The sequence below is a fragment of the Mustela putorius genome, unplaced genomic scaffold (genome assembly GCF_011764305.1).
Source record: "Mustela putorius furo isolate JIRA1106 unplaced genomic scaffold, ASM1176430v1.1 tig00003909_pilon_pilon_pilon, whole genome shotgun sequence".
In the NCBI taxonomy this organism is placed as follows: Eukaryota; Metazoa; Chordata; class Mammalia; order Carnivora; family Mustelidae; genus Mustela; species Mustela putorius.
In genome coordinates this window covers 5647128-5662318 of record NW_025422057.1, presented here as the reverse complement: position 1 = coordinate 5662318, position 15191 = coordinate 5647128, and the positions used below count along the sequence as shown (strand labels likewise).

Below are 15191 nucleotides of genomic sequence, written 5' to 3'. Positions count from 1 at the left end.
CTAAGAGCCGAGAATCACGATGCCCAGTAGAAGGGACATGCTGTCCTCCAGACAGAACTGTTCCTGAAGGGTAGAAGCATATATGCCACCACAAAATATGTCACTTTGCGTGAGGAGTATTTTGAGCTGAAAGCAACTAAGACAGACAGAAGAACAGCTCTCTGCCCTCTCCCTATTTGCCTACAAGCAGGACATCGATGTACACAAAGGTGTCCCTCTTCCCTGCTCCACCAGGAAGGACAGAAGTTAATCACCAGAAACAACTTTAAACCCATCAGCCAGGAGACAGCACCAGAGGAACCGACATAACAAACGTCAGCCTTTATCTGCCAGTGGTTTCCTCCCTGCTTTGCTGACTCTGGAAGCCCCAAACTGCTGGCTTTCTTTTGTTCTGGCATTTCTTCACAGACCCATTGCTCTTGTTGAAGGTCTACATCTAAGCTGGGACCCTTCAGCCCCAGTTCAGAGTCAGTCTTCCCACACATTTTCCCATGTATGCATGTCAATAAGCTGACTTGCATTTCTCTTGGTAATCTGCTTTTTTTTTTTTTTTTTTTTCCTCATTAGGGACCCAGAGAGCACATAGGAGGGTGCGGGGATAATTATCTTCCCTCCCCTACAGCTTCAGAGCCCAGGAGACACTGGATTTCAGTAGATAGTCCAGGGCAGGCATCTGGAAAAAGTATCTCTGGGGTGTGTGATGCCCTCCCCTGGCCGGGAACACGTTCTCCACACTGTGACGTAGCCCCTAAGCCACACGAGCTCAGCAGAATGCCCCCTGTGAGGACCGTGGTGCTTCATCCACAGTGACGCCCTCACAGGGCTCTGACCTAATCCAGGATATAAAAGACCCCGTGTAACCATGTGGGAACAGCTTCTGCATTTAGCACAAGCTACTGGGGCAACACGGCTTAAGATGACTTTCCAGGCTGGTCCTCCCGTCTGCACTCACCTCGCCTTCTTCCAAAGTTAGGTGGTAACATGGGAAATACATTTACATTTTTTGGAAAGACCTGAGCTTCTGCCTTAAGATAATGGGGAAAATAGCAAAACCCATGAAGCCGAAGGAGTTAAGCACACCACCCATTTCTCATATTTTTCTCTCCTTTTTTTTCAGGATCATCCATTTCTGGACCTTTTTACCTTACAGAATTCACCATTATGACCACTCCTTTTTCCAAGATCATGTCCACATGAATTTCCCACAGACAGCTCAGGTGGCACTAAGGTCTGAAGATAGTTAGTTCCCGCTGCACACCCACCACGCTCAGCGCTCCTTGTGGCAGGTCGGCAGCGAGCACAGCCTGAACCGAAACACAGAGGGTCTCAGCACACCTGTGGTCTTTCTTCCACGAGGTCCCCTGATGATCCCTATTTCTCAGACAGGTAGAGAGGCTGGCTTTGCCGTCACCTAATTTAAAAGATCAGATCATGTATCCCATCACCCTGCTGCAGCCCTTGAACCCAGGTCCCTTAGGCAAACCTAAGCCAGTGGCCCATTAGAATGACCACTTCCTAAACAACAAGAGGACATAAGCCACTCATTCAACTAAGGGAATTACTCGGGGACTTTTTTTCCATAAATTCAGTTGGGGTAGCTGACCTGAACAATTTTTAGTGATCATATATTCTAGGAGATGATGGGAACATCACAGTCAAGATTATGGGGAAAACACCAAAGCCTATCAAGATTTACCAAGAGATAGATGAAAACGCACACACACACGCGCACACACACACACACACACACCCTTCAAAATGTTTTTGCAACTCTGTCCATATGTTTTCTCTTTTAATATTAAATTTGGCTATCTAAAGGATAATAAAGGAGTTGTTCCATGATAATACTTACTCTTATTGAGTTCTTGGAGAGAAACGATAGTTGGAAACTTTTTCCTGCTAAATTTTAAAACCAAGTGGGACTATAATAGTTCTCACTTCGCTTTTTTACAATCTGCCTCTGGACAGTGAATCTTACATGGCTCCCCACCCTTTCCTGGCCAGGGAGGTTTTAGATACGGCCATGGGGAGAGGTGGTTTGAGGGAAGACAAGGCAGCTGGCTTTTAAGTGACCCTGACATCAGCAAGGCTTTGTTGGGTCACCAAAATGACTGCCCTCCACCCAGCACACACATCCTGTGTGAGGGCTCTGTGCTCTGGGACTCTCTGCTGACCCTGGAGAGGTCAGTGCCAAGACTCAGGCCTGGATCCTGACCTCAAGGGCCATGCAATCTAGAGGAAGGAAATAGTCCACGCCATAGAGCAAACCCATCGTATCAACAGGCTGTGAAAGTCCAGGAGCTGAGCACTTGAGAGATCCAGCTGGACCTGGCACTGAGGCTGCGTCTCAGTCCGTAAACAAAGAGCGCACAGCTGAGCGGCTGGTCCACGATCGCCGCGGGCTGAAGGTCTGGGCACAGTGTGGGCACAGTGTGGGCCAACGGCTCTCAGCCACAAAGGGTTCTGATGTGCCCCGACCAACCAATGTCTGGAGATACTGGTTTGGTCACAACAGGGAGGGGGGCTATTGGCACCAAGGAGACAGAGGCCAGGGGGCTGCTAATCACCTGTTAGTGTGCAGACAGCCCCCCGCAATAGAGCATGATCAGCCCCCAAATGTCCAGCTGCTGAGGCCTAGAGGAAGAGGACAGGAGGGCCGGGGTCACCGGGACGGCCACAGCCAAGGTCAAGGTGAGAAACCGGAATGAACACCCATCAGCCATCGCAGAGTCGTCAGCTAAAACCGCAAGGCTGAACTGCAATTAGCAAAACTTAGCAGACCAGTATCTAGTCTTGGCCAAGCACATATGGAAAGGGCCCTCGCTAAGAAAAGCAGCTTCCAACGAGGCTTCTCCTGCAGTTGAATTTGGCACCATGCCCCAAGAACCTTAAAAAGGTTGATATGCTCTGATCTGGAAATGCCAGTTAAAAGATTTTTTTCCAAAAGGAAATAACCTAGCAAAGCCTTACACACCAGTATCCACATTAATATTGGTCCAAAAAGTGAAAAAGGAGTAACAACTTTAAGGGCCAAGCGTGAAGAAATAGTTAAATAAACCATGGCATGTCCAGAAAACACACCATCTCAGTCAATAATATGTTCTTTGTAAAGTACTGTTAATACCAGGAAATATTTATGACATACCGCTAAGTGGCAGAGACCCACAGGGAAATCACATATGTAGCAGGACCTCAACTATTTAAAAGAAAAAACATAAATGCATAAAAAACAATGGAACGAATACACCAAAGTATCAACCATGATTATTAAACTTTTTATTCTGTATTTTACTATTCCCAGTTGCCCATAATGTATTAGTTTTATGGTCAGGAAAATAAATCTATCTGGGCACAGAAGTTCATGAAGGCAACACAGGCCTGGGTCGGGGTAGGGGGTGTGGATGTAGGGGACAGCGGATGGCTGAGGGAGACTCTGGGTTTTGCCAGTGACTGAATAGGGCAGCAAGGGACAGGGAAGGAGTTCAAAGAGGCCCCAGACTTCTGAGCCTGGGGTCCAGGAGATGAGATGGCCATGACCAAGAGCAGAAGCAAAGGAATCTGAGGGCAACGGTGACAACGGTGGTCTGGGATATGGCATCAGGAGGCCTGGGGGACACAGCCAGATGCGTGAGCATGAAGCCTGCCCCTCCCCCACAACTAGCAGCGGCTGGGGCAAATCTATTTACCTGTTGTACCTGTTTACCTCCCCCTCATGCCCTTGAGGGAGCAGTAAAGGGATGAAAGCCATGAAGCACGTGGCCCAGCTCAGGGGGCGCTAAGACCCCAGCACAGAAAATCGGGGCGGTCTGAGCACCACCACGGAGCGGAAATGTTGCTGCTCCTGCCAGACCTCAAATATTTGCATCCCGACCTTTTTCAGTGCCTGTCCCTCTCTTTCTCTAGACACTCTCAAACTCTCCTGCAGCATAAAACACTGGCCCTAGGAAGAAGCCTCCCAACCACACCTGTAGCCTAGAACATTCTCCTGAGCTCTAGACTCACGGGCCCAACCTCCAGCTTGCCGACTGTGCTGGAAGGTCCCACTGCACTTCAAACGTACCCTAACCTCATAGTGGCACTCGAGTCTTCTCTGCTTGTCTTCACATCCTCCCCATCTGGATAAAACTCTTCTCCACTGTTATCCAAAATACACAAACAACTCTTAAAGCTTGACAAGAAGAAAACAAACAGCTCCATTAAAAAATGGGCCAAGACCTTAACAGGCACCCCACCAAAGGAAAGACACAGAGGGCAAATAAAGCCTGCGGAAGGATGCTCTGTGGCCTATGTCATCCGGGAACTGCAAAGTAAAACAAGAGTGAGATATCACCTAGCACCCATTAGAATGGCCCAGATCCAGAAGGCAGACCACACCGAATGCTAGTGAGCTCTGGAACAATGAAAGCTCTCCTTGCTTGCTGGTGGGAAAGCAAAATGGCACAGTCATACCCTGGAAGACAGCGCGGCAGCTTCTTACAAAACTAAACATACTCTGGGAAAGCTTTCTGTAGAAGTAAACAAACAAACCAACAAAAACTAAACATACTCTGACCACGTGATCTGGCAATCACACTCCTTGGTGCTTCCCCAAAGGAGCTGAAAACTTACATCCACACAGAAACCTCTGCCCAGATGTTTATAGCAGCTTTGTTCCTAATCTCCCAACTTAGAAGCCACCAAGATGTCCTTCAGGAGGTGAGCGGAGAAAGGCCGGTCTGTCCAGACAATGGAGTATTGTTATTCAGCGCTAAAGACAAATGAGCTATCCAGTCTAGAAAAAACAAAGAGGAATCTTAAATGCAGATTGCTAAGTGAAAGGAGATGATGTGAAAAGACCACATAGCGAACGATTCCAACTACAGAACATTCCAGACATGGCAAAACCATGGTGACCGTAAAATGATCAGTGGTTGCCAGGGGTTAGTGGGAGGGAGAGATGAACAGGCAGAACAGAGGGTTTTTAGAGCAGTGGAACTCTTCTCTGATACGACAGCAGCGGGTACGTGTCATTACACGTTTGTTCCAACCCACAGCATGCCCAGCACCGAGAGTGAACCCTCACGTGAACGACGGACTTCGTGTGATGATGACCTGTCATCGTAGGTTCGCCGGTTGTGTCAGATGAACCGCTCGGGTGGGGATGTGCATAGGCAGGAGGTTGTGCGTGTGTGGGACGGGAGATACGTGGGAAATCTCTGTACCTTTCTTTCAAACTTGCTGTGAACCTAAATCTGCTTTAAGAAATAGTCTATACACGAAACAGCCCTCCTCTAGATGCTTTAGTCAGAAATCTAGAGTCCACCTTGCCCCCACTCTGCCTCCCTCCTCTCGAGCTCACCAACTCCCCGAGGCTTGCGAATTCCCCATCGGACTTCTCCCTCCCCAGCTTCCAGTCCAGCCCTCACGTTCTCCACAGCAACGGCCTCACCTGCTTCCATCTCTCACCCTCTGAGAAGCAGGACCATCTTCTTACATACGCTGCATCACAGCATCGCGCTACACTTAGGATAAAGTTTTAAATCCTTATTCTGGTCTCTCAGCCCCTAACCCTGACCATAACTGTGATCCAAGTTCACCGCCCAGCCTCATGGCCCCACTGACCACGTGGGGTAAGATGCAAGAACCGTCTCGACCACTCCGAAGTGCCACGATTCAAAGCTTTGGCACACGAAGGCTGCCCCACTTGTGCTTCAAGAATCGCTCTAAAACCCTCTCCCTCAGAAACTTCTTGCTAACCCCCGCCTGCATCACAGAGTACTTCTCCCTCTGCTTATTCCTGCTTTTTTTTTTTCTTCCCTATATACAGAGGCCAAGACTGCTCCCCAATAAATGTCCGTTAACCTCCACCTCAGAGTTGGGTTTCCAGAGGATCCCACATGCGCAACTGGCAAACAGGGTAAAGTTTGTTTTGGAGGATGAATGATTCAGAATCTGCCAGTTTCAGCCAGTCGGCCAAATCAGGCCACTGCCTGTTCTTGGGAATAAAGTTTTATTAGAGCATGTCCACACTCCCTGATTTATGCATTGTCTGGGGCTGCTTGAGTTGAGCAGTTGCTATGGAAACCATCAGGCTCTTTACCAAAAAGAAAGCTCACAGACCTCAGTTTTAGATCATTAAAGAAAAGTCCTATTTGTAAAATAAGGGCTCCTCAAATGTCTTCTGGTTCCTCTAGTAAGAAGTTCTGAAGGAGCAGAGCCTAATGCAGATTGTTCTGGTAGGCATGTGTATGCAGAGAGTCTGTCATTTTCCCTTGAGCAATGGAAGGTCTTTCTTCAGGACATAAAGCTGCCTCACTAAACCTGCATTAGATTAGCGCATCAGAACACTGGCAGACACAGTGGTCACTTCGTGAACCTGCAGGGGTCCCGTCACTCCTCTCCAGGGAGTCCTCTCCAGCCACGCACACCTTTGATCCCCAGTGATACTAAGCTCCACTGGAGACTTCTCAGACCAAGGCCACCAGCAGCCCAAATGCTGGCCGGGGCACAGGGAGACAGAGAGCCCATCACAGAACATCAATGTTTGGGGCAAATCAAAAAAGTGCATTCGTAAGTCTCTTCTCCAAAAACATCTAATGAACTTTCATGGATGTCTTGGAAATAGGGGAAAGCTTCAGATCTAGGCCACAGATGCCAGATGAAACCAGCAATAAGTCATGTATCAAAGTCAATGCTGTTTTAGGCACACAACACCCGGCAGAGAGAGAACGACTTGGACCAATACTGCACATCCCACAGAACAGCACAAAGAATGGGATTTCAGGCTGGGAAGGATTTCCGAGCAATAAATCCTAACTGTACACTAAAGGACGTGGCTTATTACATTTAATTAGAAATTCACTGTATACATCACTCTCCTGATAGATTCTGGCCACCAGAGACTACTATTACTCCATACATCCACGAGTGGTCTTCAAACATTCCCATTGTGGTGACCATGGAGAAGGGGTCCACCCCCGAGAGACTCCCCACCAATCAAACTTCTCTGCTTAGAGCCATCACTCAGACGGTATGGCCGGAGCCAAGGGCACGGACCATTCTCGGCTCTGGCACTGAATGGCCATGTGGGCTCGAGGAGATCATTTCATCTTCAAGCCTCATTTGTCTTAGCTGCAAAGTAGGGATAATGAGGCTGTCTTTACAGAAGGGAGGATTCCAAGTGATGGACACGACCGACGTCAGCCGGGGCCTGGCATCTAGGACCTGCTCCATCGCTGCTGGGGTCGTTGGCAGGATGAGTGCTGAAGACAATGTGACACTTCCTCGGAGCAGGCCAGGGAGCTGAACAATGCCCGTCTTGTGGGTGCTGGCGGGAGGTGTGCCCAGAGTGGAGACACAAAGAATGAACTTATGGGGACTGAGGAGAAGGGCAAAGGAGGAAGCAATTGCTCAGTCTCTAGAAAGAGAACAGGTCCCTGTGTGTCCGTTAGAACGCGACACGGTAGACATGACCGAGGTAGACACGGTCTATCGACCCTGCACCAACTGTTTGCAAGTCTCCCCTCTTCCCTCATCTTAGTGACCGTTCTGCGTGCATGTCCATTCTAGAATATGATGTATAGGACTTCCTGTCTGGTGACCTAATGACTAGAACTGAAACTGCCTTGCCTCTGTTTGTAGAATCTTCCAGACTGCACCTCCCTTGGGGCTGAATGTCAGCAAGGCGGCTAGAGAGGCTGTTGCTCATGCAGGATTTGGGGATCCTTCAGATAAAAAGAATCAGATTCAGTAACAATGAAATATGACGATGGCTAATAGCATGTGTAACCACAGGAGGCTGTCAAGAATGTCTCCCACAAGATCCCAGTGCCAGACAGGAAACACAAACAGCTCCTCAGAGTTTTAATGAGCACGGCCCCTTCCAGAAAGTACTTGCAATAAGGCTAGAGTGCTGTGTCAGGACGGAAGGTCAGTAAGCTCACCCTCGGAGTGCTGGGTAGGTTAGCCCAGGACAGTCTGTGGTGGTCAAACCCCAGGAGTCGTGCTTAGAAATCTCAGGCAAGAATGCAGTAGTGTGGACACAAAGGGCATTTTTGTCACCGGGAAGAAATACATCTCATTGCCCATGAGTTTCTGAGTGAGAAGGTCTGAAAGTCCAGGGAGGGCTGTGTGAGTGTGTGTGTGTACGAACGCATCTGAGGCGTGTGCCCAAAATGGTGAGTTCCAGCTTTCCGTGGTCTTGAGCTTGACGACTGAGGACCCACCGTCACACGGACACTCTCCCTCACAGATTCACCTCAGGCAAATGGGGCAGAGCTTTCTTCAAGCTAGAGAGGACCTTCGAGAACCCCAAACACACTGGTTCTCTAGCCGCCCAGATGAGGAAACAGGCTCCGAGAATTAGGGTTGTCTTGTCCACCCTAATGGCACGAGAAAATCATGCATCAGCAACTCTCAAAAAGGTGGCCTGGCCTTGGTGAATATCTTTCCTCAAGTGATAGAATGACCCACACGATTCAGAACCACTCGAATCCTCCTCATGGAATCCTTGGGATCTGGAGTGATTCTGAGGGAAGTCGGCCCATGGGAAGTAGAATGAATTCAGTACTCTGCCTAAGAACACCAGTTACATGGCCAGTCGTTCCACAAAATCAAAATCAAGTATATTCTCTGCACCAAAGCCAAAATAAGTTAGGGTGGGGTGGGGATTTTCTCTGCTCATGTTCCTCTCCTCTGAAATCAATGTTTGGGACCCAACTCTAGTGATTTTTAAAGATCCTTTGGTCAAAGTGCCGTAAATCCAAATGATTATTTCACACCATGGAACCCAACATGAAGATGAGGATAGGCTTCAGTGGGGGTGGGGGTGGTAGGCATACAACAATGTCGGTTGTACATTTCCAGAATGTTCATCGATGAGGAAGAGAGAGTGGCAGACTTGAGCGATTTCTTAAAAATACTAGACTGAGGCCCATCTTTGCAACACTGAGAAGGGCTCACATCCTCCTTTTTTGCATGAAGTCTTGTAGGACTCCGAGGCATTTCAATGGTCTAATCAACCTGAAAGCCATGTCAAATTGCCTTAAAAATCTCTGCGCATTCAATATATACACACTTGTTAAAATTAATTACATCACTGACCATTTCTACATACATTATAGCTTAAAATGTTTTACAGTCATTTTTATTAATTAATAAAGCCTTAATGGACAAAAATTACACTATGAAATTACTGTACGTATGCTGCATTTCCAGTTTTACTGCTATTATCTTTAAATATTTCCCCCAAATGGAAAGTCACTAATTCATAAATCACAGTCTCTTCTAGAAAGTAGAACTGAAAACTGGAAGTTTATCCAGAGAAAGGAACCTGGGTTCAGGTTCAGCCCTGCTTCCCTCATCCTGGTCTCCTAAAAAAGGTAAAGGGTGCCCAGGGCTGCTCACCCTGGGAAGTCTGCCTTGTCTTGGCAATGACAAAAACAGCAACAAATTCTAGTCCAGATGCCCCAGAAAACTGCTGTTTTGCTTTTTGGCTCTCCCTGCCAACTCGCCTCTTTTTGAAAATTTCCCATAATTATGAACCATCGCCCCCCAGACCCGTAAACTCCATTTACACAATATTTCTAAGAGCGATCCCTAATGCCAGCCGTTGGAGGGAAAGGCAAAGCAGAGCAAGACTGTGGACCCTTCCAGACATCCAGATGTTCAGACAAGACACACGAAACCTCTGGGCATGGACAGCACTTTTTCTTCTTCTCCCTCCTTTGGAGTCATATGGGCCTAAAAGAACTTCATGTGGGGCCATAGTTTCCTGCTCATGACATTACAGGATCTGGAGCTATTGTTGGAAACAAAACCTTGAGGGAAGGTCCCTCAGAATCTATACCTGCCAATGGCCAATTCAGAGCAGAGCAGAGAGAGGATGCTTCTGAGAACGGCCTCTTGGAATAAGTCATGCAGAAGAAACTCACCGTCCACCTTGGCAGGGCGGGGGGGACTCGCACAGACGACCTGCCGGCTGGGGGTCTGTATTTGGCGGCCCCACTTCCCAAGACTGTCACTCACCTGCTGTGTAACTCCAGCCGGGAATGTGGATGGACAGTTGGCTGCCGCCCCCACCACCGGTAGTGGTCCTGTCGTCTTCTCTCCCTTTTCTTCCAGTGACCTGGTGAACGGCCGCACTTGAGAATCCTTGCTTTTCCAACAGACGTGAGCCCCTCCAAGGACAGGTGCGGGGCCCCAGAGGCACCTGCTCCAAGGACGGGATTTCCTGCAAGAAGCTTCCTTGCAGACCTGGGTTCCAGCGAGGGCCTAGAGGGCTCTGGTTTCCCTCCGGGATTGCGGGCTCCCCGGCGCCGCTCCGGGGCCCCGCGTTAGCCGGGCCGCCTGCGCCATCTGCTGTCGGTCCGTGTGAACTGCACTTGAGGTTGAGCGACAGGACCGACCTGTGCATTTGGGGGCCCGCAAGCTGGGGCTGCTCCACGGGGACGGAGAGGGACCGGTCTAGATAGTAAGTGGAATTCGGGCACGGCTGGGTCACCCTGACCTGGACGCAGGAGCTGAACACCAGCGGCCCCTCTCCCGACCGCGCGGCGCCCGGAGGAAAGCTGCTCTCCCGGCTGTCCACATCGGCGATCCAGTACTGGGGACCCCCGCACAGCCGGGGGTCCGTCTCGGGCACCCTCAGCCTCATCACTGAGCCGTTTCTGGAGAAATCCGCGCAGGCGAACGGTCCCTGGTGCCGACGCGGAGCGCCCTGGGCCCGGCACTCGGGGCACCGCGGGTCCCGCACGGCCGCCCACGCCGCGGGGCTGGCCGGGGCGCCCACGCGCCTGGCGGTGATGGTGATGGACGCGAAGCCCCTCTGGGGGCCGCTGCCCGGCTTCGGGCTGCGCGGCGGCTCCGTGTCCGGTCCTGGCCCCGCGGCCGGCGTCGGCGTGCCCAGCCCGCCCGGGAGGAGGCCGAACGCGCGGCCGATGCAGACCCCGGGGCGGCTCCCCCGCGACGGCCGGGCCGGATGCGCGTGCAGAGCCGGGGTGCAGGGCACGAGCAGCGCGGCCCGGTCCACCTTCGATTTACTCTCATCAATCAGCTGTGAGATGTCTAGGGAGGAGATCATTTCTGTGTTTTGCGATGCCAGAGTCCCCTGCAAACGGGAAAAGACGGCAGTTACGCACACGGCCTATCGCAAGGCAGGCAGCCAACTCCCTTTCTAGGGCCAAGAGGACGTCCCAGAACCCTGTGCTCGGCCGAGGCCTTCTACCCCGCAGCTGACTCCACCTCCGCGCGCTCGGACGGCGGGAAACCCGGATCCACCTGGAAGCATTCTTCTGACCCAGGGATTGGTTCTCTGCGCTGGGTGTCTATTCTCGGTTTATTTAACGATGTTTGTGTCGAGGGGGGCCATCAGATTCCAATAATCACCTTCACCAGGCCTGGGAGCACCTGAAAACAGGTCCACAGCCTCAAGGGGGAGGGAAGGGGAATTCTGGAGCAGGGCTGGGACTTGGGACAAGGGCTTCTGTGGGAGATGAGATAGCACTGGTGGTGAGGTCAGCCAAGGCCTCTCTGCCTACGTCCCCAACCCCCTAACACAATCCTCTACCTTTGCTGATTCACAGTAGGGTTCAGTGGCTCCCCGTGCCTGCCACGGTGGGGGTCGAATCCGAGGTAGTGGCACACAGGCAATCAAACACCCAGGCTGAACTAAATTAACACAGAGACCAGGAGAATCAGAATCAGGAAGCAGCTGGACGGGACAGATGTGGTTTGCCTTTCAACGCTCAGGGGCACAGCCACGGCTTCTGTCCAGTAGAGGGATCGAGGTGTTCCATGCTCCCTTATCAGCAGATCTGTGTCCTAACAGTAAACTGCTAGTGTGTCCAAAACAGTGTGCTGAGACTTTTAATAAAGCCTCTGACCAGGTCAGCACCGGGAGGACGAGTTGTTTCCTCCTGGTTTTGTTTTTTGTACATGTATGTGTAAGACACTGCAGGAAGCCACACGGGCGGCTGAACGGAGAATGCTCCCAGGGTAGCAGGCCCCCATTTTGAATCTCAGTATTCTACCTGCTTAAAACAAACTCTTGCCTGGAACAGCACAAGACCGGAAATAACCGGGGAACAGCTCAACCCTCACCAGGAGCCCCACCGGGAGCAGAGCCTTCAGGAGAAGCCTGGAGGCTTAACTGAGGCTCGGCAAGGATGAAGGAATTCTCACTCCATAATGGGCCTGAGAACCACCTGGAATGTTAACAACTACAGGTTCCCGGGGCTCCAGGGCTTCTGATCCTGTAGGCCTGTGGCTGGGGCTCCAAACTGCGTTTTAACCAAGATCCGGTGATTCAGATGCAGGCGGTCCAGTGAGCCCACTCTGAAAACCTCCAGCTGCTGGTCTTTCGAAAGAGGGGAAGGGCTTGTGTTTGAGAAGAGATAATCGTTCTCTTTTCCTTAGATGTGATGCGAAAGCACAAATTTTTCTTTTCTTCAGAGAAGGATTAGCACTCACTTATGCCACTAAGGTCATGCTTTCCTCCACCTGGACATGTGATGGGTGGCCGGCCCATGGGACCTTAGCAGCCAAGGCGCACTGCATTCTGACTCCTAGCCACGGGAAGGTGGTCAACTTCTCAGTTTTTCCTTTTTTTTTTTTTTTTTTTGTCCTGTTTTTCATCAAAATCCCTATCACCTGACACTCGGTGAGATTTTTAAGGTACATGGGAAGTTGCAAATTCAAAAGATACCCAGAGATGGGTGAAGAAGAAAGAGAGTCGTCTTAAATGTCCCTTCGTCTTATAAAAAAAATCTGACTATCACGGGCTACCCTTTCCCAGGTGGCTAGCGAGTGCCAGGCTCTGCTTGAAGCCTCTTTCAAGATGGGAGCGTCTCCCCTCAGCGTGTCTCATTACACTAACAACGTGGGAGCTTGTAGAACCTCAGCCCCCGACCAAGGGCATCAGAAGCCCTGGGGTGGGGCCAGGCATCCCATTTTCTCCTCTGGGGTGATTACAGCAGGCAGGTGAAGCAGCCCCAGGGGCTTCTGAGGCACCTCCCTCTCCTTTCTAGGAGGCTCTCCACGGCTGTGCTTTACAATGGAGAACAGTGAAAGGCACCTGGCATCTACCCCAGGCAGTTTGACTCGGTACACAGTCCCTCACTCGTTAAATTTAGTTCTGATAATAATTTGCCCGCGTATCCTACCAGGTGCATAATTGCACTTGGTAGGAATTCCTTTGACACAGGTCTTTGAAAGAAAAAGCAAATATTCCTCTTGGAAAGTGTGCTGTGTTGGTCTTATTTTATACTGTATAGTAATGTTTCCCCAAGTTTGGGCCAGTGGCCACTTGCGTAAAAAAAACCTGGTGCAGGGAGAGTTAAAAATGCAGATTTCTGGACCCTTCCTTCCCCTCCTCTAGACCTAGGGTGAATCAGGATCTCTGGGATAAGGCCAAGCAGCTCTGTTTTTAACCACCTTCCAGGTGATTTTCTGCAGATAGGGAAGAAGGAATGCCAGGCCAGGACTCAGACCTCCTGGAGTCTCTCCCTGAGCACACGCCGGAGGGACGCCCTGGGGCCCCATTGGCGGTTTCAGGCGCCAGTGTAGGAGGCCCTAGAGGCCCGGAAGGATAGGATAGGGATTCACCCACCATCTCATCGCCTTGGGCCTGGCTGGTGTAGCGGACTTTGAGTCCATCACATGCAAACAGACGAAGGAAGAACAACAAGGACTTGAATCTGAACTCAAGTCTGAAGCGGGGGAATTGAGTTCCATCTGAACTCAGTCCTGAAGCTGTTCCCGAGGGAGGAGATGCAGGTAGAAGCCCAGTCCTGAAGGAAAGTCTGTTTACCTCCCCCACCTTACCAGGAAGTTCTGGAAACCAGAAACTAGGAAGGACGCAAAAGTACCTCCCAAAACATGGACTTGATACGTCACGGCAGGGTATGACTCTTTCTGGGATTTAGCAGAAATCGGAGGATGTCTGGTGGACTCAAACCTCTGGGTGAGTGAGGGAGTATTTACAATGAACACATTTGTGTTTATTTGAATTACACAAATGGAAATGGCCTGTTCCATACCCAATGACGTTGAAATCTTGTCATTGTGAACGGAAGCTTTCGAGATGTAAATTCTGTCATTCTAGCACAGAGTCCTCATCAACCCATTTATCCATGAACTCATCAGATCTATTGAGCTCCTACTACAGGAAACGGAGGCAAGTTCTTGGCCCCACGGAGTTAAGTGGGAGAGAACGCCAAGCAGGCAACCAAATTGTCAGGACTGGGATTACTGGTTACATTTTACTGCGGTTTTTTTCCTGAGATGTTTACACTCGGTTTTGGAAAAAGCCCCAACCGACAGACTGAGAGAAATTAAAAAGGAAACACTGTATGCTTTGCTCGTCAAAACACGAATCCTACTCTTGTAGGGGAAGTTCTGTTAATCAGATCCTATTTTCTCATCAAAATCCATTAAATCATGACAGATAAATTCCAACCTCTTAAAACTCTGGGCTGCCAGAACAAAGTGCCACAGTCTGGGTGACTTAAAAACAGACATTTTATTTTGTCCCAGTTCTGGAGGCCGGATGTCGGAGATCAAGGAGCCGACAGGACTGGCTTCCTCTGAGTCTTCTCCCCGTGGCTTCACATTTTTCTCCCTCAGTGTGTGACCATGTCCTAACGTCCTCCTCTTGTAAGGGCATCGGTCATACTGGATAAGGCCCACCCTAATGTCCTCATTTAACCGGAGTGACCTCTTTAAAGATTCTGGCTCAGAACACAGTCACACTCTGAGGTGCTGGGAGTCAGGACATCCACACATGCATTCGGAGTGGGGGAGATGGCCCACGGCAAACTACAATGTAGCACTTTGTGTCCTGCTCTTCTTCTGGGGCTGGGACGCCAAGAAAGAGAAGAGACAGAGGATCTGTTTGATGTCCCCGACTTGGCCCACTACTTTTAAAGCCGGGCAACTTTAAAAAAAAGAGAGAGATCACTTTCTTCACATCAAATATCTTTCCCAATGAAGCTATTTCAGGATGCCCCTCCATCTGTTCTTTCTATTGGGTTAACTGAACACAGCTTTGGGGGGGTGGGGGGGAAGAAAGGTATCTTTTATCTAAAATAAGATTAGCTGATAGAAGATTTGATTTAAAAAGAAAATAATCTTGCATTTAACGTAGAACATTCAAGGTCAGAAGAAGGTCAAATGAAGTGTGGGATTTTCTGTCTCGCCGTGGCAATAAATCACCC

General features: G+C 50.0%; 1 protein-coding gene across 2 annotated transcripts in view; it reads right to left on the bottom strand.

The window, feature by feature from the left end:
• Positions 1-15191, bottom strand: part of CUNH10orf90 (chromosome unknown C10orf90 homolog) — a 74811-nt gene that overhangs the window by 49512 nt on the left and 10108 nt on the right. For both annotated transcript variants that reach the window (XM_004751725.2, XM_045068867.1), the window contains exon 3: positions 10006-11086. In XM_004751725.2, the coding sequence (XP_004751782.1) occupies positions 10006-11086 (1081 nt within the window). The remainder of the gene's footprint in view (positions 1-10005; positions 11087-15191) is intronic.